At 49.5% G+C, this 25,756-nt stretch overlaps 1 protein-coding gene across 2 annotated transcripts; it reads left to right on the top strand.

Annotated features, from left to right (window-relative positions):
* Positions 1 to 83: 83 nt before the first annotated feature.
* On the top strand, positions 84 to 24,553 carry PRAG1 (PEAK1 related, kinase-activating pseudokinase 1). 2 transcript variants are annotated; one of them, XM_062637546.1, is made up of 6 exons: positions 84 to 203; positions 2,595 to 2,989; positions 4,756 to 6,581; positions 15,560 to 15,717; positions 19,034 to 19,773; positions 23,222 to 24,553. In XM_062637546.1, exons 2-6 carry the CDS (start codon positions 2,633 to 2,635, stop codon positions 24,257 to 24,259), a joined length of 4,119 nt encoding a protein of 1,372 aa, XP_062493530.1. In that variant the 5' UTR covers positions 84 to 203; positions 2,595 to 2,632; the 3' UTR covers positions 24,260 to 24,553. The 2 variants fall into 2 exon arrangements, with proteins under 2 accessions (XP_062493530.1, XP_062493531.1); XM_062637547.1 differs by having other exon boundaries at positions 185 to 235.
* Positions 24,554 to 25,756: the final 1,203 nt, after the last annotated feature.

Raw genomic sequence — 25,756 nt, 5'->3', positions numbered from 1 at the left:
ACGCGTGTGCTGAGAGCGGTGCCGCCCGCCCGGGCCGGGCCCACTCCGTGCCCCGAAGGGGCGGGACGGAGGCGGGACGGGGCGGAGCGGCCGCTGCCCCCGACCCACGCGGGGCCCCGCTTGCCACTCGCCCGGTGGCGGCCGTGGCCGGGCGCAGCGAGGAGCGGAGCCGGGGCGAGCTCCTCCGCCGCCACGGGAGGCTGGTGAGAGGTGAGCAAGGCAGCGCCGCGCCGGGGTGGGCACCGGGCCACCGCCTCCCGGGACAAAGCCGGGCTGGGAGGGACTCCGCCGCTGCCGCTTGGCGGAGTATGCGGGCGGAGGGCGGCGAGGGAGGGTGAAGCCGAGCTGAGGCGCGCACCGGTCGCGACCGGCACAGCCGCCCGCCCCGGGAGTCCCGCTGGGCCCTGCCCGGTAAACTTTTCCCAGTCCTAGTGGACGCCCGGGGCCGTCCGGCAGCCAGAGCTGCTTGGGCTGGGCGTTTGGCGTGGGGGTTTGGTTTTTTTCTCGCCGGAGCATCCTTGTGCTGCAGCCAGCATCTCTACCTTAGGTAGCAGGTAGCCTTTGTATGAGCCCCTCGCCGGTGTCCCGGAGCACGGGGGTGCCTCAGACCCAGCTCCTGGCTTTCGGCGCCAGCGGGGGGGGCGAGCCGGTGTTCCCGGGCGGCGGCGTGCTGGCTGCCCCTCCGGTGTGAGGACACCGCGCCGCCTGCCCCGGCGTCTGGGCAGCGAGAGGCAACGGCTGGCTTAGCTGCAGAAAGGGAAATCCCGGTCTTTAAAAGGCAGTTGGCAGCGCCGATTATTAAACCAGAAGTGAAGAGTTCTTTTTTTCTGGCTCGGGTCCCTGCTTTCCTCCCTTTGATTTTTCTTTTTTTTGGGGGCTGGCTCTTCTCAGGACACTTGTTCAGTTTTGGGGGATGCCGGACACTCCCTGATAGATCTGAGAGGAAACAAAGAATATTTTTTTTAAAGGTGCTTTATCTGTAAATAATGTCGTTGAAGGTGTTGGGGTATGACCAAGACTGATTTGCTGCCCTTTGGTTCATTTGGACTCTGAAGTCCATGGTAAAGCCTGTCTGAAACAGCCTCTTCCCTAAAAAGAAAGAGGCATGCACCAGTCTGATTTGTGAATCCCATTCATATCCCTCTTGCTTCTGCTCTTTCATGAAACGGATTCTAATTTATCAGCCTGCCAGACAGAACTACTCTGCAGGCACTTATGTGGTAGTGGATCAAAGCCTCTCTTCCCAAAGGTAGCATCTGAATTCAGATGATGCTTGTGGGGCAGTGGCTCTCCCACCAAGACAGAATACTCTTACAAGTATCCTTTCTTTTCTCCATGCGATAAGGTGGCTGTTGGAGAGGCTGGCCAGGGCATCTCCGAGCCCAGAGGCAAGAGGCTTCATTTAAGTGTAGGTTGGTTTAGAGGTGCAAAGGTGTCTGTGGCTACGGTGGTGTTGCAGGTGGTATACCTGCAGGGAGGAAGTGCTGAAGGAGCAGGCTGGTAAATTTTACTCTTGTGTCATCAGGACTGGGGTGTAAAAGTGCCTGTTTGCTTGGAGACCCTCGAGGAAGGAGTCTCAGTTTGCATGGGGGTCAGCTGGCTGAGAGATGATGACCTGAAGTTGGTTAGGGGGAGAAGAGCTCTGGAGCCAGGTAGGGAAATTGTGTGCCCTGACACCTATAGCAGCTGCTGCAATTTCCCTCATCTAGTTGCATTTTCCTATCTTCCCTAATCCATGGAGCTTTGTGGGAGTCCTTGTCTGAAGTATCTCCAAAGTTATTAGCTCCAGGTAGCTACTGGCAAGTGCAGTCAGACCTGGCCATGTGGGGAGGGGGTGCACAGGAATGCAGGAATGTCTTGTTCCTGGGGCATTTCCTCCTGGGGAAGGAAGATGGGAAGGGATCCTCGTCTGTAAGTAATCCAAGAGCAAAACGTTTCTCCTCTTGCAGACAATGAATCGTTTCAGCGAGCTGACACTGTTATTTGTGGCTCCTGGCAAACCAGATAAGAGCTTTCTGCCAGGCACTTGCTCAAATCAGTGCCAGCCCCAGCCTTGCTGATTGCCTTTCTCCGTTGCACTGGGTGGGAGAGAAGCCTTTGTGTCTCACAGCAGTAATCACAGTGGTGCTTCTGGGTGAAGGAAGGTTGTTGCCTGTCCCCTTGGTTACACAGTCGCTGATTCTGGTCCTTGTATCTCCAATCTTTTTTATTTTCCAGAGGGAGGATGTCACTTTGGAGACAGGAATTTTTCCTGCCTGGCTTTCCTTTGTGGGGCTGTGAACAGCTATTTCCAAGACCTCTTTCCTTTACCCTTGATCTAAACCTTGCACGAGGCTGGTTATGCATGCTCATTAAACAGGGAATTAAATCACATAGGAATGCTGCTTGCTTGATGTCTTCTCTATTACAGAGCTCTGCTTAGAAGTTGAGGCTTTTTAAGTGATTGTGTGGGCTTTAGCTAAGTTGTGAGAAAAGCCTTGTAAACAATAAGCCTTTGTGTAAGGCAGAGTAAGTGTAATTATCACCTGTCTTACTCAAAATCTTCCCATTTGGGGGCATAACCAAACTAATCAGACAGTGTTGTACTTTTTCAGGTAACTAGGTGATCCTTAAGAGTGGCTCTGGGAAGCAAATGCAAAATGAGCGGCGGAGGACAGTGCAGAAGACGCAGAGGGCTCTCGGTCTGACCCACGAGGATTTGAAGATGTCTGCGTGCAGTGACTTTGTGGAACACGTTTGGAAGCCCGGCTCCTGCAAAAACTGCTTCAACCCAAAGAGTTCCCATTGGCCGCAAACACCCCCAGATGTGGGAGCTTGTGCTGTGCTCCTGAATGGAGTTAGGACCAAGCCTGAGAGCCCCACATTGGAAGACGAAGGTGTAAACACTTCTCCTTTCTCAAAGCCAACGATTGCCGTGAAGCCAACTATGATAAACTCGGATGTTTCTGACTCGTGGGTGGACGTGAATATGAATGCAGATCTGTCACAGGTAATGATTAATCCAGTCAAACATGACTTCCCTGTACTTACCTCCCCTCAGGAGTGCTAGGAATATCTGTTTAAACCATTTCCTTCCCTTTGTTTTTAATTCTGGTCTTGACTCAGGTCTTTAAAGACATATATTGGCTTGTCAAAGTACCTTTGGCTGAAGCTGAATGAGCTGTTACTCATGAAGCATGTGCAGAGGAGCTTAAATATGTGTTGTTTTTTAGGTACTTCCGGATTGTAAATGAGGATGTAGGTTAAAGTTATTTTCCTGGGGAGATGTACTGGAAAGAAGCCCTGTCTGATTGCAGACAGTGCTAACTAGATCTATGGTCCTCACGGGTGAGGAAGAAAGTGCCCTACCTTCCTAGCCCAGCTCTTTGGGGTCCCAAGCTCTGCTAGAGCAGTAGTGCCCTCTGGGTATAGCACTGCTGCCAACCCCAGTGCTTTGAGTTGCAATCCAGATGGGTGGTTCATATCCCTGACCACTTGATAACAGCACTGCCCGGTGAAACATGGGCTGCGTCACCCTGCCCGTCATGTAGGTGTACTCTGTCTCCCACCTTTGCCCCAGAGGGGTATCAGAACTCACAGCTCTCTTCTTAGCCTCCCACTGGTCAACCTTGCTTTCCTTCTGGGGGTACAGGGCACATGAGCACAGGCTGCCATCACTGGTGGGGTTCGATCTGTGTGTGCAGAGTTGTCACCAGGCTGAGTGTCATGCTATGGGAGAGGGCTCTGCCACCCTGGTATGGGGGGGTTATTTTGCAGGCACAAATCAGGCACTCTGCCTTGCCCAACTCCTCCCTTGGCAAGCAGGATAGATCTCCCTCAAACTTGTTTTCTGGTGGCCTTTCAGTACCTTAATTTCAATAATTAATGCATAATAATTAATTCCAGTACCTCAAGGGGGGCTACAAGAAATCTGGAGAAGGACTTTGTACAAAGGGAATGTAGTGATAGTTCAAGGGGTAATGGCTTCAAGCTCAAAGAGGGTAGATTTAGATTAGATAGAATGAAGAGGTTCTTTACTTATGAGGGTGCTGAGGCACCGGCACAGGTTGCCCAGAGAAGTTGTGGATGCCCCATCCCTTGCAGTTTTCAAGGCAAGGTTGGATGGGGCTTGGAGCAGCTTTGTCTGATGAAGGGTGTCCCTGCCCGTATCAAGGGAGTTGGAACTTGATGATCTTTAAGGTCCCTTCCAAGCCAACTAATTCTATAATTCTATGAAATTAAGAGATTTTGGATATATTTCCCCACCTGCTTCACAGTCCTTGGTGCTGAGTGTAGCCAAGTTGCTATCCCAGGATAACCTGTGATAGTCTGTGTCTGTGCTCTGGAGTTCCACTCCAGCACTGTGAAATGAAATGAAAATAAGCAGAGAGAGGTGCAAATATTCCTTCCCTCTGATTTTTTTTTTTTTTTTTTTTTTTTCCCCTAATTGCACAGTGATTCACAGGGAGGATGACACGTTGGACATGTTTCTGGCACAGAACCCATAGAAAGAGAAAGGAGAGTGCCTTATTTCAGTGCATTGCCATTGATGGTAATGCAACGACTGCAAATGGTCCAGGAAATAGGACAAGTGTAGGTTAAGTAGAAAAGGTTGGCAGTAGTTATTGGTGAGCACAGAGCAAAACAGATGATGAATGCCAGAGAACTTTTTTGCAGAGCTGAGCTGTTTATTATTATTATTATTTTTATATTAATTTCTCTTCCATTTTGCCTATGCACATCCTGACAGTGCACTTGTCTCTTTGGCCCATGCAGGTCGGCTGGGGCATGGTTTCTGGCAAACAGCTCCTTCTGAAATCAGGAGATGCACAGCGGGTCTGCCTTGACAGTTTTGGCAACGGAGGTGTGAGAAAGCCCTTCCTTCACAACCCGCCCAGCGACTGCTTGTCTTGCTGTCCTCCTAGCTACTCCATGGTGGGCTTGCGCAGCTTGGAGAGTCACGTGGAGAGAAATGTCTCCATCCACAGCCTGGTGCTTGTGGGTGAAGTGGGCAAGCAGGAAGACAGAGCCAAAGACAAGTTTGCCCTGCCGCATCATGCCCCCTGCCCTAGTCTGTCTGCCTTAAGGGACAGAAGCAGCGCAAACCCCAACAGAAACCCTTCTTCCCAAGCCACAGAAGGAGCAGCGCTCCCCTTGGAGGGTGACTGTGGTCACCTCTCCTCCAGCTTTGAGAGTGAGGGGGGCGAGTACTGCTCAATCACGGAGTGCCACGGAGAGCACCCTGTCTCACGGGAGCCACGCTGCTCGGAGGTGAAGGGCACCCGGTGCGAGAAGGATGGCTCTGCTCCATGCAGATGGAGACAGCGGGATGCTCCTGAGATTCCCAGGCCAAGTGGCCGGGCGGTCAAGTTCAGTGACGAGGAGTGCAGAGCTGTGAATGTGGCCTTCTGCATCACGAAAAATCAGGGTGATCACCTCCCCTATGCCCTGTGTTCAGAGAGGAAAAAGCTGGCTTTCCATGCTGAGCCTGCTGCCCTCCCTGAGAGCACAGTGAGCAGCAACACAGCTGCCTTTGCTTTGTCCCCAGAGGATGAGGACTCGCCTCTCCCTGGAGAGGCCTCTGTCACCAAAGGCCCCTGGCCTGAGGGTTCAAGCGCCCCTCAGCAGGCTCTGGTTGAGCCACAGCGTCCTTGCCTTGCTGAGCCAGCCCGCAGTGATCCCATCTACGCCGAGAGCACCAAGAGGAAGAAGGTGCTGCTGAACACTAGTGGAGGACAGGCAAAAGCAGAGAAGCTGGCCCGCAGCACTGGCAAGGAGCAAGCTGATGGGATGTGGAGGGATGGCAGCTGGGCTTTAGGTGGTGAGAAGGAATACCAGGACTCCACTGGCCAGGTGGCAGCCAAGATAACTGTAATGACAGCACACACTGAGGATGATCACAAGACAATATTCCTCAGCAGCCCTGACTCAGCAGTGGGAGTTCAGTGGCCATGTATCAGCCCCACTTCCCACCCTGATTTTGGGACTTCATCGCCTGCCATTGAGCACGGAGAGATTTTTCAAGCATCTGGAAGTGAAAACAGCACCAGATTTCATCTGGCAGCTCCTGCCAAGGTTTCAGTTGCTGAGAGCCCAGCCATTCCCCCAAAGATGTCCCGAAATGGCCAGCTGGGCATCGATGGGAACCGTGTGCCCCCGGTAAGGCTTGGTGATGACAACAGCCATGATGGAGCTGGTGTTCAGCTGCTGCCAAGGAGCTATACGGATACAGGCACCTTTGGGGCATCCCCTTCTCTGTGCACACATGTCAATGGGGTCTCTGTGGAGGAGTCCAGCAGAGCCCTGGCAGGCTCATCCTATGACAGGAGGCAGAAATACTTCACCCCAACATGGACCAAGCAGTGCCGGATAGAGGAGGAGGAGGAGGAGCAGGAGGAGGAAGAGCAGGAGCTCTCAACCCACCCATGGACAGTGGGAGCTGAGAATGGAAGAGCTGGGGCTGACCTTGTGAATGATGGCCCGATGCTGGAGAATCAGGCTAGGATCAGCAAATCATCATCTTTCTCCTTTAATTTCCCTAAGGACAAGAGCAATGGAGTGGAGTTTGCACCACCACCACCGCCGCCGAAAAAGCAGTCCAGGTACAGCTCTGTGAGTGTGTGCGTGCTGATCTATTAACCACTTGCAATAGGGATGTTTGCTGCAAGGATTCATTTTCCGGGAGATGCTTCCCATTCTTTTTTGTCTTCCTTTTCTGTTCAAAGGTGGGCTTTAAGGAGGGTGGGAGGTGACTGCGTGGCTGAAAAACTATTTACCATTTTACTCCAAAAAGCTGTCAGATCTTTGCAAGTCCCAGTTTGAATGCTGTATGCATTTGCAAAAGCCCTTCAGGGCTGCAACGTGCAGCCTTGGGTCCCAATATTCAAATGAGAACAAGGTCTGCACTCAGGATGGCTGGTGTTTCTGAGGTCAGCTTCATTCTGTCTCGGCACAATTCCTTCTCATCGAATAGGGTAGAAAATCTGGGGTTGTGAGCAGCTACTGTAGGTAGAACAGGAAAACTTCTCTTGGTGCTAATAGCTCTGAAATCTTCATTTTCAGTTTGGCTCTAATGTCTTCTGGCTTTCCAGGTTAACTCTTGAAGATGCAGTTTCCCAGGGAGGGCTCCTTGCCTGCAAGAAGGTAACTGGAGCTTGCCCCACATGCGCTCACAGTGTGTGGGAGCTGCTTGGCTTCAGGCAGCCTTCCCCTCCCAGCTCTCCTGAAGTGAGGTTTGCACACAGGGCCACCGCAGGCCCTAGAAAACAAACGTGAATGAGGGAGAGCTGTCCATCTGGGAAGGAAGTAGCTCTGTGAAGCAACTGAAAACCCAGGCTTCCGATACTTTGTGTTCATTCACTGTCTGCAGCTGTGTGTGTCACCAAAAAAAAGGGGGGGAAAAAGGAAAAGAAAATCGGCAAAGAAAAATTTATTTCCTTTCCATGCAACTAATGGACTAGGTTGTCTGTGCATGCTGGGGAGGGACACATCTCACATTCTGTGGTGTCCTGTATTTGCTTTATTGTGTGTTTCCAGTTTCATCGTCCTACTGTGCCTTGCACAACAGATGTGACTTCAGCTCCTTGATGTAGAAGTTCACAGAAGAAGGGATGGATGCTCGGAGGAGAGCACCCATGTCAATGAGTCACGAGTGCACTCAGCATTTGCTCTTGGAGTCCATGGTCAAGCTTATGTGTAGGCCTCCATGACCTCCAGGTTCAGACTGTGGTTGAGTTGGCCCATCCTATGTTTGTTCTCATACTGAATTGTCAGTGTTTTAAAGATTAGCTAGCCCAGGGAACTAGTGTTTTCAGTTGACCAAGTGGTGAACAAACTAGGTTCCTCAAGGAAAGGGAAAAGATGAATGAGAGGTTTTAGTTCTCCTTGATGCTGGGCTTCTGTGATGCTGCATGTCTGCTAGAGTCAGAGGAAAGAAAAAGTCCACAAGCAACTGAGCACACAGATGAGCTTTATTGCCTTTAAAAGCAAAGAAAGCAGTAAGATGTGCTTCGTTTCGATCCTGTGAACTTTCTTCCATGGCTGCTGCCACTTGTTGTCCCTTATCAGCCTGTGGCTTGGGGTTGTATTTGTCACCTGAGGTGTTCCAGTGACCTAGCAGAGATGAGATGATGCTATTGAGGAGCAGTCATTTAGGAAATGCCTAGTTGCCTGGAGAAAGTCCTCTAGAACTTCATTCTTTCTTCTGCAGAGCAGAGGTCACTGGGTAGGCCAGAAAGGTGGTGGCACTCAAACTCAGCAATATATTTCCCAGCAGCATCTTCCACTTGCAGTGCTGAGACCTCCTTCCACTCACAGAGGAAAGAAAGCCCTCTCTGGACTGGGGGGAAAGATGCTTCCCTGTCAGAGCTTGGAGTTTCCTTTCTGCTTTCATGAGGGCTGGGAATGGAGGCAAGGGGCTCCTTGATATGTCAGGGTGTCCCCTTGGCTGAGTGACTTGGACCAGCTGTGCTCTAAAGCAGGGGCATGCCCTGCTGTTGTCTTCCATAAGGAGTTATGACAGTCTGTCCTGAGGGGCGTGGAGCATTTTCTTCTCTTTGGAGGGGCTGTTTCATGCTCCTGGTGTGATCAGGCTGTGCCAACTGTAATGCTGCTTCTGAGTCATGCTGAAAGCATCTGTGTGCTAGAAAGCCTGTGTGAAAATGGGCAGGGAAGCTAAGGTCAGGGAACAAGTGGTATCGATGGTCAGGATCAGGATCCCTGGCATAAACCCTGCCAGGTGGTTCAGGTAGGTGATGGCATTGTTACCCCTTGTGGCTGCAGGCCATGTGTTGTGCTGCATGTATTTGCCTCCTAAACACCTTAATAGCTGCAGCTGAGCCGTGGGGCACCTTACTTAAAGAGCATAGCCCTCCCTCCGGCTACCAAACCCCTGCACCGCCAGCCTGAGCAGCAGTTTCATCAGATGGCAGGTTTCACAAGCTGTGAAAAGCCAGCTGGTTGCTTTGTTTGTTTGCTTTGAGGGTGCTCTTGTTTTCATCTCCAGTGTGGCTTCTTTGAGCATGTCGATGCAGGAACCAGGGTGTTGTTACCTGCGTGTGATGGTGGGAGGGATGGCTACATGCACAACTGCTTAAAATCACCATAGCAGGATTGTGTTACCCTGGGCAGTCATTGCTTGTAGCTTTGGGTCATGACATGGCTCTGATGTGGTGCTGGGAGAACATCTCCTCTGGTCCTCTTGGGCTGCAGCCAAATGCCTTAAGAAGGGAGGAGGTCAATAACTCTGAGACATATCCATACTCTCCTAGGCTGGGGCAGTCTGAGGGTATGTCCTTGCCTGTAATGGAAGACCTACCAATACTTCTGTTATGCTTATGCAGTCTCTGACACAGACAGAGCACCTCAGCACAGCTGGAAAGGCTCCTTTTAGGTGTGGATGGAGATGAAGCCAGTGTAGACCTGGTTGTGACACAGTCCTGGGGCTTGGGACTTGGGACTTAGGAAATCAGGGTTCATGTCAGCTGCAGGGAAGTCATGTAACCATCCTTTTTCTTCTAGATCTCAAGGCGCAGCAAAGTATTTGATTGCATGCTGGAAAATGAAGCCTGCCTGATTGACTTTCCTAATTAAACTTAATTGCTTATCTTAAAGAAAAGGTGCATGTGTGTTCAAGCTAGTTTCAAGGCAGAGAAGGAAAAAGCAAGTCTGTATATTTTGTTTTGTTCACAATTAAAAGGAAAAAAGTTTTAAGAGGGTAAATTCCTGCCAGGCACTGAGGAAACCCTGATTTTGAAGTAAGCTTCTCTTAGGATGGCAGAAGGAATGATTCTAGGGATTTTGAAAATTGGCACAAAAAATGAAAGTAATGAATTCATGCCTGTTTCATCCTATGTAAAGCTACTGGGGACCTCTTGCAGCTGTTTCTTCATACAATCTTTTTTTCCTGCTTGTTTGAAAGATTATAGATATTTAAGGTTTGTGTGGTCTGAAATGGAATGGAAAGTGAGCTTCATTACAAGAGATTGGAAGGGGAAGATGGTGGCTGGTCTTCTTCCAAAAGCTGGGAAGATAGTTGGCTAAGGAAAGGGCTCACCAGGGGAACTGGGATCCCCAGGACTTGTATGTGCAATGATGATATAAAGATTCTTTGTTGTGAAATGCTCTAGCGTGGCCTTCAATTTCTTGGCACGAGGAATGAATCTCTGCCGAAATTTATGTTTCTCTTATGCAGAGGGTCAGGCTAAATGATCCTCACAGTTCCTTCTAGCCTGCAAAGCCTTGATGGTAATATATTTCATGTGCCTCGAAGGAAGGAAAGGGCGATGCTGTTTTGCATCTCACACTGTTGGCTCTTGAGCTGTTTTTATCATAATTAATGCCAGCTTCCAAAGGCAGCGCCACAGATAGCTCCTGAAATATGCTGAATGTGCTTGCTTGGGGTAACAAAGGTGTACAGCACGGCACATCCCAACACCTGCCGTCACTGAAAACACAAATGAGCGTGAGCTATGCCAAGACTGCATGTTACAGTGCTGCTGCTGCCATTGCTGCTTTTTGCCAGAGGGATCACAAGAGCATTACAAAAAAACAACCAAGTTGGGAACTGGATCACCAGGAAAAGAGGCAGGTTTGTTCCTTGCTGGGGAGGTGGTGCTGGCTGGTGGGACTGTGCTGTGTGTTATTTGCCAGGAATCGGTTTGTGACAGAGCACCTGAGATGGAATATTCCCTATTCCTTACCATTCCTGAGGCAGCCATTTCTCTTTTGGAGCTCAGTGTCAGAATTTAACCTCTAACTAAAGCAGACTGGCTACATAGAGCTGCTGTGGCAATTACAGATGCAATCGGAAGTCATCCGTGTCCCAAGCTCTGACCCTCCTGTCCATGACAGTAGATGACAGCAGGGACTTGTCTTGTCTAGGACAAGCCAGATTTATTACTTTAAAAATAGTAAATAATAATATTAATAAATAAGAAATTGAGTGGAGTCTATTTAAATACATAAATAAGCAAATAAAGAAAATAAAGAAGGGAGGATATGGCTCAAGAAGGAGAGAGAATCACACTCCAGGACAGGGAGGGAATATACCTTTAGGATTCCCCGTGTTGCTTTTTTTTGCCCAAAACTAATTGGGAATTTCTCGCGCTGCTTCTGCCAGTGGATATCTTTTTAAAGGTTGTGATTTATCAGCCCATCTTTTGGGAGAGTTTGTTTCTTTTAAATGAATGTCATTTGCTTTTCTGTGTGGTTCCTATTCTTACCACTTAAAAAAGCAGAGCTGGAAATGAGATGGTTTGTCCTCTTCACCACATTGGAGCATGCAGAGATTTAATTTTTGACCCATCTACTGTCTTAATTCTGCACCTTATCTGAATTTTCCATTGCATCTCCAGACTGAAAACCCTTGTTTCAATTTAACCTGCACTACATAAAACCTTTTTGGTACAGGGAGGAGCTGCACAGTCCTCTGGACAGAGCTAGGAGAGTTTCAAAATCCTGCCTTTCCCTCACCTCGATTTTTGGTTTCTAAACATTTGCCAGCGGGTAGCATAAGGATAAGTACTAATCTAAGCCCCAGATGTTGTAAGCTGCTGTATGCAGGTTTTTAACTGCCCTGTGCATCTGGGAGAAGATGCTGGAAGAAACAGCAGCGGAGGGAGGAGAAAGATGTAATTATTAACATTTCATGTTGGACAAGCATATGGTACAACGGTGCTTCCTCTTGTGTAATAATTATGTCCAGCCATGTGTTGTATTCGATGCTGTAATGCAGTCTGGCTTTTTTTTCTGCCCGCATTTATTTGCGGAAGGGTGTCCTGTTCACATTGTCACCAGACCTCTCCTGGACCGTGGTTTGGTTTGTGGTGATGTGTGGGTGGTTCCCTGCTCTCCTCTGCTTCCTTCCCCTGTTGCATGACTTAAAAGCTCAGCATCTCTGTTATCTGTTCAGGTCCTCCCATCTGTGCTGAGGAGGAGTGACCCTTCCTGCTGGCACAGCAGGCACAGAAACCCCTGTGATGGGGCTGTAGAGCTGGTGCTCCTTGTGATCAGGTCTGTGAGCAAGGGAGAGATGCTTTCCAACATCCTCCACTGCTGCCAACAGGCTGTGTGTGATGGCTGCTGAAATGGAGCAAGGGGGAGCATTCTCCACTCAAGACCTCCCTGTCCCTTGCCCTTTTGGAAGGTAACCAAATCTCCATGTCAAATCTCAGGCAGGAAATTCAAGCCAAAGGTATGCCTGGAGTCTGAAGGATCCCTGGGGTGGTACCCCAAGGCACATGTGTCTGCTGCAGTTAGGAGAGTCATGCTTTGGTGCCCCTATCCATTCTCTCTCTCTGAGAAGTGCAAGGTGTGCAGTCAGCAGTGCTGGAGTCCCACAGCAGCATCAGGTAGAACCCCAATCTATTAGGAAATGTGAGATTAAACACATGGCTACTGCTTGAACATGAACTGTGGGAAAGGCAAAGCGCTCCCTGGCGAGAGATGCAATGTGGGGCACGGCAAATGATCCGGGTCCCTCTGCAACGTTACAAAACTCCACACTGGTGGGTTTTTGTTTGTTTGGGGTATGTTTTGGTTTTTTTGTTTTCTTTGTTTTTTTTCAAGACCACTATTTTCCACCTTTCTTAATTTTTAGGCAGCACTGTGGGAATCATGTGGAAAGCCAGCTGGATGGAATTGTTTAGGATGAGAAAACTGGGGAATAGTGAACGGGAAGGGTTGCCTGAATTTGCCAGCATATTGCATAGAGGATGTTGAGTAATTGTAGTGTATTTAAAGCCACCAGAGTAATTTTGAGAGCTGGAAATCCTGTCTTTTTTGGTAACTAGGTTGGGAGAGCTGACTCTTGTGACCTGTTTTTTATGCACTGGCACATGAAGGAGGCTCTGGTGCCACTTTTGAAGGTGCCATTTACATTTAAAGTGCTGAGATTGGATTTTTTTACATGGAGGTAGATTAAGCACTGCTACATCTCTCTGAAGGGGAGTGGAGCCCATGGATGTTAGCAAGCTACAGTGGGGGCAATCCCAATGATTCTTTCAGGTTTAAGATGGGTTGATGCTCTTTATTTCCAATCTTCTCTGGTGAAAAGAGCAAGAGAGGGTTATAGCCACCTCTGCCCTTGTAGTCACGCATGGTGGAAGGAACGCTGGTAAAGCAGAGGAGGTTTGGGGTGGCTGTAAATCAGGATCCCGCAGGCTGTCACAGTGATGGGCTGTTCTGCTTTGGGGTGGAATTTTACTGAACTGGGAGAGTTTGACCCCATCGAGTGTTTTCAGTAATTCTTTGGTATAGTGGCCGGTATTTCAATCTGTGGAGGCTGCAGCCCAGGCTTCAGGCAGCCCGTAGGAAAAGAGGGAGATGTAAAGCAGTGTTATTTCCAGGCAGCATTAGCGGGCCGACTGTAACATCTGAAACAAGAGCAGGATGTCGTTTAAGTGGCAAACAATTTCTATTTCGGTGTGCCTATTCAGGAACTGCAGTTTACATAAGTCACGGCGGCGCGGAGAGGAAACGGGGCTCTCTGTGCATCCAACTTCACTGCGGCGCTGAGCTCAGCAAAGGCAGCAGCCAGCATGGTTCTGGCAGGCACTGCGTTGCGCCCAGGTTGCTTGGAGGAATAGGTGTGGCTGTGCGGTGGACCTTGGACCCCGCCGAGCAAAGTCCCATCTCTCTCTGAGTGCGGGAATGGTAAGGCAGATCTGTGCATTTGTGTTTAAGTGATGGGAAGGAAACAGAAATTCACCACCTTTTCTGGGGGGGGGGGGGGGGGGGGGGTGGGGAAGGAGCGGAGTGTGTTAGAAAACCTCTTATGGAGACTAACACTGGTGCAAAATCTTCTTTTCTTATGGGTTCAATTGCTTTCTTGGTTCTTGCCCGGTAGAGAGTGCATCTGCACAGGTGTTCACCCATGTGCTTTTTACCCCCAAATTACTAAAAGTTTAACGTCTGAGAAAGTTATGGGATAAACATCTATCTTTATATATATATATATATGTGGATATTTATATGTATATATAAAATTGAAGACCAATTGGTTGCTTTCAACAGCACCAATCATAACAGAGCTAAACCCCTCAGCGTGTGTGTCTCACTTTCCCTCTGTCTCTATTTTCCAACTGTCACTTGTGTGGCGCATTGCAAAGTTCTGTAAATCATCCCCAGGAGGTTTGAGTGGTAGATTCATCACTGGTGCAAGACCAGTGTCTCTGCCGAGTTCTACCTGAGGTGGTTTTTACAGCTTTGCTTTCATCACCGCCTGAATATTTTTAGGCTGAGGCTGCTCAGGCAAATGAGGAAGTCTGGCAGTTCTTCCGGGCTTCTCATGCACTCTGCTCTCCATGTGGTGGTGTGGACATGAGAGTAAGTGCTTTGTCTGGATGGGGAACGAAATGGTTTTCAGTCTTCAAATAGAAGTCGCTCGTGGCATCTGCCGTGCCTGGGGGTTGTGGAAGAGGAGGGATCCCGTGCACGTGAACAGGGTGCCACAAGAAAATGGCCTTGCGCGTCTTTTGTTTGTCTTTCTCAACAGCCATTCAGCCTCCTGATTAGGAAACGCTGGATACCTTCCCGCAGGACAGCTGATGGAAGTCCTTTTTCTTTTCTTACGAGTCTGCCACTAACCTTTTTACATTCTTAATCAACAACGTGTTGAATTCTATCAGCAGATTGGCAGTTCTACTGAAAAAACGTGGACCGATAGCATTCATTTGCTGGATGATAGAGTCTGAACTGTACCAAGCTGGGAGGAGTCTTGGTGCTCTGATGTGCTGCCTGGTTTCAACAGTTTCTGTTGTTTTCCAAGGAGGGAAAAATGAAGAAAATGCAGGGGAAATTCTTTATCTTAGTAAAAAGTCCTGCTTGCCTACAACTGATCACCTGAACTGTGACCTGGCAGGTTATGAGCCCAATTTATGGTTTGTTTATTTATTATTTAAATAGAAGTGGCATGGAAAACTGTAGCTCTTGCATTAAAAGCTGCATGGTAGGTTGTGAGCTTGGCAGACACTTGTTTTCTCCAAAGGCACTTCTCCTTTTCAGGGGATTAGTTGTTACTGTGATGCACTGAGGAGACAACAGCTGCTGGGGATGGACCTTTCTTCCACTTAAGTCTCCACCATGGAGGAACTGGGTTCTGACACCCAGCATCAATCTGCCCTTCTGTAAAGGGATGAAGGAGAAGGGAGATGTGATGTCACTTCTTCCTTTGAGAACTTTACTGAAGGCAAACACTGGTGGGTCCCCACTTCCCTGTGATGGTAGCCAAGATGGGATGTGGTCCAGGACCCCACAGGTGCTAGGTAAAGAAGTCACACACTGGGGCTGGATGCTGTTGGCTCAGCATGCTCTCTCTGCTCAAGTACTGGTTTGTCGTGGGGGTTGGCATAGGGGCTGCAAGCCTATAACCTGCTCAGTGTCAGGGAGATGTGATCCCTGGGTGCCAGAGAAAGAAGAAAAGTGCACAGGAATGAGCTGCTGTGGTGTGGTACAAGGCTGCACAGGGTGTGCATGGATGTGCAGAGACCAAGGCTATTCTCAGCTCAAGTCTTCATGCACAGGTGCGTGCAGGGTATCTTTTGCCATCTGTCTTCTGACTCTTCTTTTTCACTCTCTCTAGGCATGCTCTGAAAATGAACTCAAATAACGCTGAGTTGGAGAGGGTCAGCAACAGCTCTGCTGAGAGCCTCAGCCCACCATTCAGGAGCGTCCACGTCAGCTTCACAGCTGGCTCCAGTGACAGCCTCGATTCAGACACACAGACTGGCAGTGATGGCAGTAAGTGACCGTTGGGAGAGGTGGCATTGGACCTGAGGAAGGAGTTACCTCCATTCTGAGGCCCACTGCTGGGGCAGCATCCTCAAAGCAGAGATCGCGAGGATCCAATCACCTAGTTCACTCAGCAACCCTTCACCTTTCCACTTCTACCCTTCTGCCTCTTAATGCATTTAAGATGAATGTGACAGAGTCAGGCCAACATCATGGGCTTTTCCCTCTTTCATTTAGCAAGTGCCAAATTATTCATCCTGTAGCTCTCCTCTTCTCTGGATAAAACCTCTATTTGAAAGCAGTTGTCATTATCCTGCTCGTGCTTCATACATTGCACAGGTCACAGGTAGCCCTACCATAGAACGTCCTTTGTAGATTTGAGGAGTACCAGGAGGAGTCTTGTGTGAGAGGTGATCTCTCCCTTTCATTGTGTTGCCAGTTATTTCTTGAAGGGGAAAAATCTGCCTGCACTCGTTTAACTGAGATTAAAATATACTTACTATGAAGTCACTTTTTTCATCAGTGCGTAACTTAGACATGCACTAACGTGTTCAGCAGCTCAGAAAATATTCCCTTTGCAAAAGCAACCTTCGTGTAGTGGAAGTTCTGCCTTTCCAAGAGCAACAATGCACAGCAATAAAATTAAGAGCCAGGGCTCTGGAAACTCCATTTTTCCACCGCTAACTTGGAGCCTGAGAGTAAAACTGTGCCAGGAAATTGTACCGGGGAAGAAAAACTCGCATGTGTTGGATCTTTACTTGCTGGGCACAGAAGCAATTTGCTGTCCATAGTGATACTGGACAAGAAAATGTCTCTGCCTCCACTAAGAGGAGCAACTGTTTCAGCTCATCTTGGGAAAGTTGAGTTTTTAAGTGAATAACCCAAACGCAGTTTTTCTTGCTGATGCAAGCAAGAAGCTGTGCAGTCAGTCAGTGAGGTGAGCTCCAATTAATTGCCTGTGCTGTCAGATGGTAAAATATAAAGGGGGGGGGGGGGGGGAGTTTTTAAGCCCTTGACAGGCAGAAGGACTCTATGCTGAAGGTGCAGAGCAATGGTAGGAAAGTTGTGAAAGGTTTTTATTAGTTAGCTTGTGCTTGGGGCAGAGCCCAGCACCACGTGAATAAAGGTAAGAGCAGTTTAGCATTTGCTGGCCAGGCATGTGGACCACTTGCCAAAGTTTCCAGTGCTGACATTTGTTCCGTAAGACTCTGTCAAGTAAATCTTGATTCAGCTGCATGTCCTGGCAGAGATGCCTTTGTTGAGTTGCTCTTGGGCTGCACACTGAAGAATTTCTCTTGGCTCTATCCTCTGTCAAAGCCCCTGGGACTGGAAGTGGCAAGAGATGCCAGGCTGAACGATCCCTGCCTGTGGCTTTTGACAGGGTTTTAATGGAGGGGATCGTTCTCAAGGTCCTGGCAGGGTATGATGCAGATGTCTGGCTTTCACTAAAGCTTGGGGCATGTATCTCTGTAGAGCTGTGAGCTCCACAGTTAACTGTGCAGCTACAGAGCAGCTGAAACTGGAGAGCGACTGGGTGTACAATGCAGGCAGACACCTGGAGCAGGCGCTCAACAGGAGGCATATAGCTTAGCACCCAGGAACAAGAGCAAGAGAGACGTGTGCTGATTCACAGCACTTTCCACAGAGCTGTTTCTGAGCATGTTGTCAGAAATGGGATGTCAAAACTGCCTTGCTTGGGAAACTCATCATCTGCAGAAGGTGAAATTGGTGCTGCTCATTCCTCAGGTGTGTCTCAACACTGCTGCTTAGGATGCGGTGTACTGCAGCAGGAGCATACAGCCAGTCTTAGCAGTGGAGGGGACAAATGAAAACGGATGTCATGCTACCAAACTCTGGTGAGGAAGGACCAGGACAGGTCATGGCAGCATCTGTGATCTCAGGTGGTGAGCAGCTAGCAGGGTCTGCTGCTCTGGCACAGTTGGTATGGCTTTGAGCCTGCATGTGATGTGCCAGGACAGACAGGCTGGGAGCTCAGGGATCTGAGCCCCTGCACTTGAAGGAGGTTGTGCATGAGAGCTGGTGAGTCACTAGGGTTGTGATGGAGACAAGTGCCTGCTTCAGACTGACATGAAACTGCCCCAGGACATTCCTGTGGAGCAAGCAGAAAGCTACTGTGAGTAAGGAAGTGCCTGCTGGCATCTGAACCCTCACCAGCAGGATGGCTTGCTGCCACTCTGCAGCTTTGGAAGCTGGGTTCAAAGAAAGCAATAGGTTCCACTATCTGCTGAGCTTCCTTGGAGCAGAATCCCACCATACATCTTCAAAGGTCTACACTTGCATGCAATATGATAGCAGAGCTCAAGTTTATCAAGAGTCCTGCCTGTCATTCCAGTGGCGTAGAAAATTCCCTGAAATAATTATGTCTCTTCTTTTAATTTCCCCTGCAGACCCCTCCACTCGTTATTCATTCTGTCTCCATGACCTGAAATTATTGCTATTTATTTAAATGTCAAATCATCCATTTTTTTCCTTTTCTTTCCCTTTCTTCTGTGACATGTAACTGTATTACCTGTCTCCAGTCTGTCCAGGGTAGGAAAACAGCTGGGATAGCTAGCTGAAATGAGCCAGCTATCCCAGCCCAATGTGAAGCTGCTTGGGGTTTAGTGGTGTGTAGTGGGGCCAGGCTGCCCTCTGAGCACAGAGGTCTGGCAATAAGCTTGGGCACAGGCAGTGAGCGGGAGGCCAGATTTTTCTAGGAGGATGGACATTGCCAAAATCCCAAGCCTTGCTCAGTGGCTCTTACCCAGTGTAAGGCAGAGACAGGTTCAATATACTCCTTGGGCTGCTCTGGTACAGCTGGAGGGCTGGAGCTGTGTAGTGTGAGTCACTATCTCCTTATCGTGCTATGGCACTGAAGCACTGGGTGGCAGCTCCCAGGTGAAACATTCAGGCTGTTTAGAGATTGTCCTTGTATCCGGAATGCTTCGTTCTTACCTCCCTGTGGATGACATCACAGCTTAAATATTTACCCTCTACTAGCATTTTACTACTGTGTGTGCAGCTCATAGGGGAAGGGGGGGGGGGGGGGCAGGGAGGGTGAGAGATAGATGGACACTTGCATCCTGCTTTGCAAACCTGCTGTATTAAACCAGATTAAATCCCTAACCCCTTCAGTGAAGCTTTGCAGTCATGAATAGGTGAGGACTGTGCACTGGGGTTAGATGTAACATGGCTTGCTGCCTTATTCCCAGCCAGGACCCTGGGAGAAGCAGCCTGTGGGGGTGGGTGGGACATGGAGGAGGAATTGTGCTTCCAGCCCACAAGGGACACTCATGGCATCTTCTTGTGTGTCGCTGTCTCCTAGGGCACTCTTCTGAGCTGAACCACTCACCTCCTCCACCTGAGAACCAAGTGTTTCCCCCTGTCCCTTTCCTTCCTGTCTCTGCTGAGGATGGTCCCTCCTCTGCCCCCAGCTGCCCACCCCCTCTGCCCCAGAAGAAGACCGTGAGCAGAACAGTGTCCTCTCCAGATGGCTTTTTTGGAGGACAGGCATCTTCAGGCAGAGCAGCTGATGCTCCCGGCCCCAGGCTGAATGTCAGCCACTCCGAGACCAATGTCTGCCTCCGAGAGGAGCCTCCCTTCATCCACCCAGCCAGCCTGGGGGGCCGCCCCGGCGCCTTCTCCTCTTCTGAGTCCCTGGAGAAAAGCTCCAAAGGAAACAGCTACTGGGGCTCAGGCTCTGGTAAGAGCACCGGGGCTTGTGTCCCCAGCAGAAACCTCCAGTCCCTTTCTTCCTCGCAGCTCAGTGTGTCCAGCCAGGTGTCATCGGGCTCCAGCCTCCAGCTCCACAACCTCCTGAGCAATATTGACAGCAAGGAGGGGGTGTATGCCAAGCTGGGGGCTCTGTACGCCGAGTCCGTGCGCCGCCTGGTTGCCAAGTGTGAGGACTGCTTCATGCGGGAGCAGAAGAACGAGCTGCACTTCAGTGAGAACAACTGGTCCCTCTTCAAGCTGGCATGCAACAAGCCCTGTTGTGACTCAGGGGATGCGATATATTACTGTGCCACCTGCTCCAAGGACCCTTCTACCACCTATGCTGTGAAGGTAAGCCCCAACCCAGGAGGCATCCAGGTATATCTTCATCTTCCAGTTGTGAGGATGATGCAAAGAGATGCAGGATCCAAGGCTGCTTGGGGGTCCTCTGAGCTGGGACTGAACCTTTGAGCTTCTTTTTCCCCCTTTCCGGTGTATGGATGCGAATGAAAGAGTGGGAAGCAGATTCAGTGGTATACCTTTGAGACGCACCATCAGCACACAGTGGCCTGTTTTCTCTGCTTGTCTTTCTCACAGGTGAAGTTTGGCAAGCAAAAACCCTTTCCAAAACTGATGTTTTCCCCTTGCTGCTTGCAAAGGTTTATTTGGAGTAGTTTTAGTTGTAACAAATGCCATTCAGATGCATATTGCTGCAGAGTAGTAGGGTCTGAAACCCAACCAGTTTCTCTCTAAAAATATCTTTGTGCAAATACTACCTTGTAAACTCAGAGGCATTTGCCTCTGATGACACAAGCTGATGAAAGGCTTTTCAAAAGACAGCATTTTTGTCTCTGCCTGCCTTTTAAGTGGAAGGTTTGACCCAGAAACCATGTGAGTGCTTATATGATCTTGAAACTACAGGCATTAAGATACTACAGATCTCAACTAAACAATGTGAGGCTGACCTAGACGTGCTGTGTAAGGTCAGGTCTGAAATACTTTTCTGTAACTCTGTGAAATCCACGTTTGAAATGGAAACTTGAGGTGCAATAGTTCAGCTCTTTGAAACCTGGATAAGTAAGCTTATCCAGCCTGTTCCATGGACATCCCATGGATTTTGGGCTCTTGACCTATGTTACTGTTTGAATACAGAACCTTTCATTTCTATTCTGACTTAACCCTAGGGACATCTCATTGCTGCTTACTCTTCAGGCTGTTTTCAAAACCTAAAGTAATTCCCCAAAAAGCACTGTCAGAGATGCATTAAGCAAAGGGAAAAAAGAAAGAATCTCTGCTGAATCATTTCAACTATTATGAACCCCAAGGGGGATGTTTTAAAACCAGTTCATAGTCTAAAGTAAGTACAGTCAACCCGAAGGGGGGGGGGGGGGGCTGTAAATAACCAGAATGGAGTTAGATGGGATCTTGCACCAATACCCCTAGTCCAGCACTGAAAGCTGCAGCTTCTTTTGTGTGTTACACCTAAATCCATCGTAGCTTTCCCCCTGGAACCTAAGAGTTGTGTGGTCCTTTTCAATCTGCGGTTCCCTGTGGCACACACACCCCTCTTTGCTCTTGCCTGCCATGTTAGGTGGGGTTCAGAGGCTAAGCTCTATGGCTGTGCATGAATTCTTGCCAAGGCAGAAAAAGCACATTTCAGCCTCTTACTTAATGGGACGGCACTGGAGTCCCTGTGTGTGATGTGGGCTTACTCTGCGTTCTTGGTACACTGCAGAGTGCCTTAACAAGGCCAGAACCACTCCAACGGGGTCGTGCTTCGCACCGGCATTAAGTGAGGTTATGTCTGTGTTTGCACATGTGCATGAGTACGCTCCCTGCAATGTTCCTGTGTGCCACCTTCCTTTTGGTAGCTGAAGTAGAGAAAACTGTGAGCCTTTACAGCTGGGCGATTCCTAACTGTCCCTCCTGGCTTCTGGTATAATTTTCTGACATGAAACTGATCACAGGCCTGTAGTTAAAGTTGGGCTTCAAGACCTCAAAGTGGGCAGAGGATTTGACTCAAGCCAAGGAGCCTGCTGAGCCAGGGTTTGGGCTATGCACAGGCAGACACAGCTGTGTATAAAACAGTTAGAAGGAGACAGAGTTACATGAACTGGCTTTAGAGGAATTAAGCCAAGATACACTCCACGCCTTGGCTTCTTTCTCCCCTTAAAAGATGTGTGACTAAGCCAGCCCCAGGCTCCTCCTTGGAGCTTGTTGCATGGGATATGCCTCTGGTACAGCCAAAGTCACGAAGAATGGCTGGCTGGTGAAGATCGCCCTGTCTTTCTTTGGTTGCAGTTATTCCTCTAGAGACTTACAGGAGTTCCTCCCTTTTTCCTAAGGCTTACACATCTTCCCTATGGGGGGAGGAACAAGCAGGCTTGTTCCACAGAGGGCTGGAAGGCCTCCTCCTTTGGGGACCTTCTGCACCTTCCTGCACCTCACTGTCCTAATCTGCAGTCTGCCTAGCTCTCTAGAGCTTGTCTTTCCACAAAATAGGCATGCAGTCATGGCAGGGTATTTTTGTTTAGAAAAGGGAGGACAATAAGGATTTGAAATGCCCCATCTCCGCAGTATGGTCTCAGCTGAGTGAATTACCTGCAAATGCCTGGATTGAAACCCTTGCTAGAGGAATACAAAAGCAGCCCGCTTCTCCCGCTCCTCTCTATTCTTGCATTTATTTTAACTCGGAGGCAAAATTGATTTCTTGCCTGATTTTGCACACATGCTGTGACTGGCAGTGGCACGCTCCAGGGTTTGAAACCTTTTATGCTGAGTTTCAGCCTGTTGCTGATTCCTGTGGGTGAGATATAAATACATCGCTAAATAAAAGGGGGGGGGGGGAAGAACCCCATGTATAATAGAAATGCCAGAAGGCCCCATAAGCTAATGGATCCTCCTATAATAAACCTGGGTTTGAGTTTGTTTAGTCTTTAATGCAGTCATAAAGCTAAAATCCGGAACAAAATGAAGATAAAAGTCATGTGGGTTTAGGAGAGTCTAGATTATAAAATGCTTTTATTTTCCTTGAGTTTGCTGCACTCTCACTTATTTCCAAGCCTGTTGTTAGCTTCCACTTTCTCTCTGGTGTTTTTTCCCTCTGCTGATAACTACAGCTTGTTGCTGGTTTCCCTTAGCCATTGATCCAGGGTTTGGGAGTAGTTGCTGATACAAGGAAGCAGAGTGGTTGAGAAAGATATGAAAGTGGCTCCAGGACCAGAGAAGGGTTAGGTGGGAAGAAAGTGCTGGAGTTCTCTGTCCACCCCTTGCTCCCTCACTTCAAACAGGGCCACCCTTGCAGCCACATCACATTGCATGGGGCCTCATCCAGGCAAATGCTAACAGTGATCTCCTGAGGCAGGAGGAGGAGGCTGCACATCTTCTGCCACAGGCTTTGCTTTTCCCTCTGCAGAATGCCATTTGGGTTGCAGGCGGGAATCTGGATGATGTCAAAGCTATGTTGCTGCTGTCAGCAGTGAACAAAATCTCCAGGAGTTACTCATGGGAGGACTACCTTCCTCCTTTCCTGCAAATGCCATGTATTGACTGGCAAAGGAAGCATGCCCAGAGGTGCAACCCAGACATCTGGTTGCTACGGCTGGGGTGTTGCAGAACAAGAAAGATCCTCAAGCCATGGAATACTTTTAAGTATGAAAGGGACCAATGTGAACCCCACTTCTAGTTAGTGATGTCTTCCTTAGGAAATCTCAGCTTAGGAACCCATCTCTCAGCTTCTGTTCTCTGCCCTGTCTCTGCCACTGACTGATGAGGCTCATCTTTTCGTCTCTCCTCACAGATTTGTAAAACCCAGGAGTCCAAGGTGGCTGCTTCATACTGCAGCCCTGCAGTGCCAGTCCACTTCAACATTCAGCAGGACTGTGGGCATTTTGTGGCCTCTGTCCCCTCCAGCATGCTGCTGGCCTCAGATGCAGGGAAAGGCATGCCTGGGGATGGCCTCCATCCCTCCCGCACTGCCAGCGAGCACGACTGTGTGGTGGTCATTACCCGAGAGGTGCCGAGCCAGACCACTGCCGACTTCGTGAGGGACTCGGTGATGTTGCACCAAGCCAAGCCAGAGCTGTACGAACGTCGTGTTTGCTTCTTGCTCCTCCAGCTCTGCAACGGCCTGGAGCATCTCAAAGAGCACGGCATCATCCATCGTGACCTGTGCCTGGAGAACCTGCTGCTTGTCCCCTGCAAGCCCCCCATGAGCTGCGTGAAAGCCAAAGATGACAAACACTTACCCCGCCTCATCATCAGCAATTTTTTGAAAGCCAAACAGAAGCCAGGAACTGGAGACTCCAAACTGAAGAAGAGTCAGGCCCGGCTGGCCCCGGAGATCGTGTCCGCTTCTCAGTACAAGAAGTTCGATGAGTTTCAGACTGGTATTCTCATCTACGAGCTGCTGCACCAGCCCAACCCCTTTGAGGAGAAGGTGCACCTCAGGGAGCAGGAGTACAGCCCTGAGGACCTTCCTGCTCTGCCCAGCCTATCCATCTATTCCCGGGGGCTTCAGCAGCTGGCACACCTTTTACTGGAAGCAGATCCCATCAAGCGTGTGCGGATCACTGAGGCGAAGCGGATGCTGCAGTGTCTGCTTTGGGGGCCGCGGAAAGACCTCACCGAGCAGCCCCTCAGCCACGAAGAAGCCCTCTGCCGCGTGCTTCAGAACTGGGTGGACATGAAGCGTGCCCTGCTCATGATGAAGTTTGCAGAGAGGGCTGTGGACACGGAGCGGAGCATTGAACTGGAGGACTGGCTGTGCTGCCAGTACTTAGCATCTGCTGAGCCCGCCTCCCTCTCACACACACTAAAGCTGCTGCAGCTGCTCTGACCTTGGATGTGGCTCAGAGGCAGCAGAGGGCTCCTGGTTGCCTTGTGCCTAAAGGTACAGAGCCCCTTTGTATGTGAGAGGTTTGAATCTGAGCTGCGAATGCACATCCTGCTCCTGCCCTGCACTCCAGCTGGAGTGCACGAGACCTGTTCAGGACCCTCAGCACCGTTAATCTGTGAGCAGGAAAAACTGGGAACCTACCCCTGTTTTGGGGGATTTTTAGATTATTTTTTTTGTATGTTAAGTCTGTGGACTAATAAACTCCTGCCTGCGTGTGTGCATGTTCCTAAAGAACCCAGCGTACAGGAGTTGATTTCTGCACCTTTGGCACAGTCCTCTGATCTCTGTTCCACGTGAAGCATCAGAGCCTTTTTGCCTGGGAACAGCACTGCTCTCCAGAGTGGGCAGCAGGGATGAATTTCTGCTGCTTCTCCAGGGGAGCAAGTGTAATTCCTGTAATGCTCCTTTGCAAGGGAGAACCAGGAAGGGCTTTCAAATGGGGTTTGGCATCCATTTTGCTTCTCGCTTTAAAACCAAAAAAATGCTGCTTGTTTCTGTGTATCAGCTGTATTTTCCACTGTGGGCAATTCAGTATCAGCTGTCTATTACCTTGTTTGGTTACTAATAGAGCATGGCTTTCCTGTCTAGTGGAACCACTGTGCAGGCTGTTGACTGAAAGGGCGAGACACAGCCCAGGATGGGTCTGTTCATGAGGATGATGCTGTGGGCTGGGAATTACCCCTTGTAAAATTAATGAAATGGAAAATCCCCAATTCACCTCCAAGGCCTGGTGGGGGGGGGAGTCAGGGCCAGGTTGCTTTGCTTTCCTCATCCCTCTTGTAATTCACCTGTCCCTTGTGTCTAGCATTTATTTAAGCCCTTTAGCAAGAGATGAGCTGGCATGTGAAAGGCTAGCACCACTGGCCTGTAGCCTGGGAGGGTCTTGCTGCTGCAGGTGTTGGAACTAGAAATACATAGGGCTGGGTGTGCTGCAAACACACTCCTCCAACAGAGGCAATGCAAGAGCAGCTTGATGGAAATGGAGAAGGTGGCCTGGCTCCCTCCAGCCACTTTTCTTCCATCCAGACATGTAGCAGCCACTCAGCTTCGTAAAGTGGCCGTGGTGCTCCTCGGGAAGACTTTACAAAAGGTTGTGAGCTGAAGGTTGTGGGCTGCTTTTACTCTTCAACCCCAACACAAGGCAGAGATGAACGGCCCTGTGCCTGGCACCAGTTCTGCAGCCCTTGGAGAAGGACACGTGAAGAGAGCCGGGCATCAGCTTAGCTGAGACAGGATGGCCCTAGCTGAGCTGCTCCCCTCCCAGCTCCAAGCAGGTATAAATTCACAAGTGCTTTCCTCCAGCCTTGAGTCACCTCCAGATCAAGGCTGCTCTCTTGGGGGAATTTTAATTCCCCAGGATTTTTGACACTTCATACGCTTTCTGTGAATCTTTTCCAGGCTTCTCATCTGGAGTATTTTATCTGTTTGGCTATGGTT

This window comes from Pezoporus occidentalis, unplaced genomic scaffold (genome assembly GCF_034315485.1).
Source record: "Pezoporus occidentalis ecotype Australia unplaced genomic scaffold, CSIRO_AGI_Poc_V1 ctg53, whole genome shotgun sequence".
NCBI lineage: Eukaryota > Metazoa > Chordata > Aves > Psittaciformes > Psittacidae > Pezoporus > Pezoporus occidentalis.
Note: the sequence above shows the minus strand (reverse complement) of the source record. Positions and strands in the feature narration are given on the sequence as shown.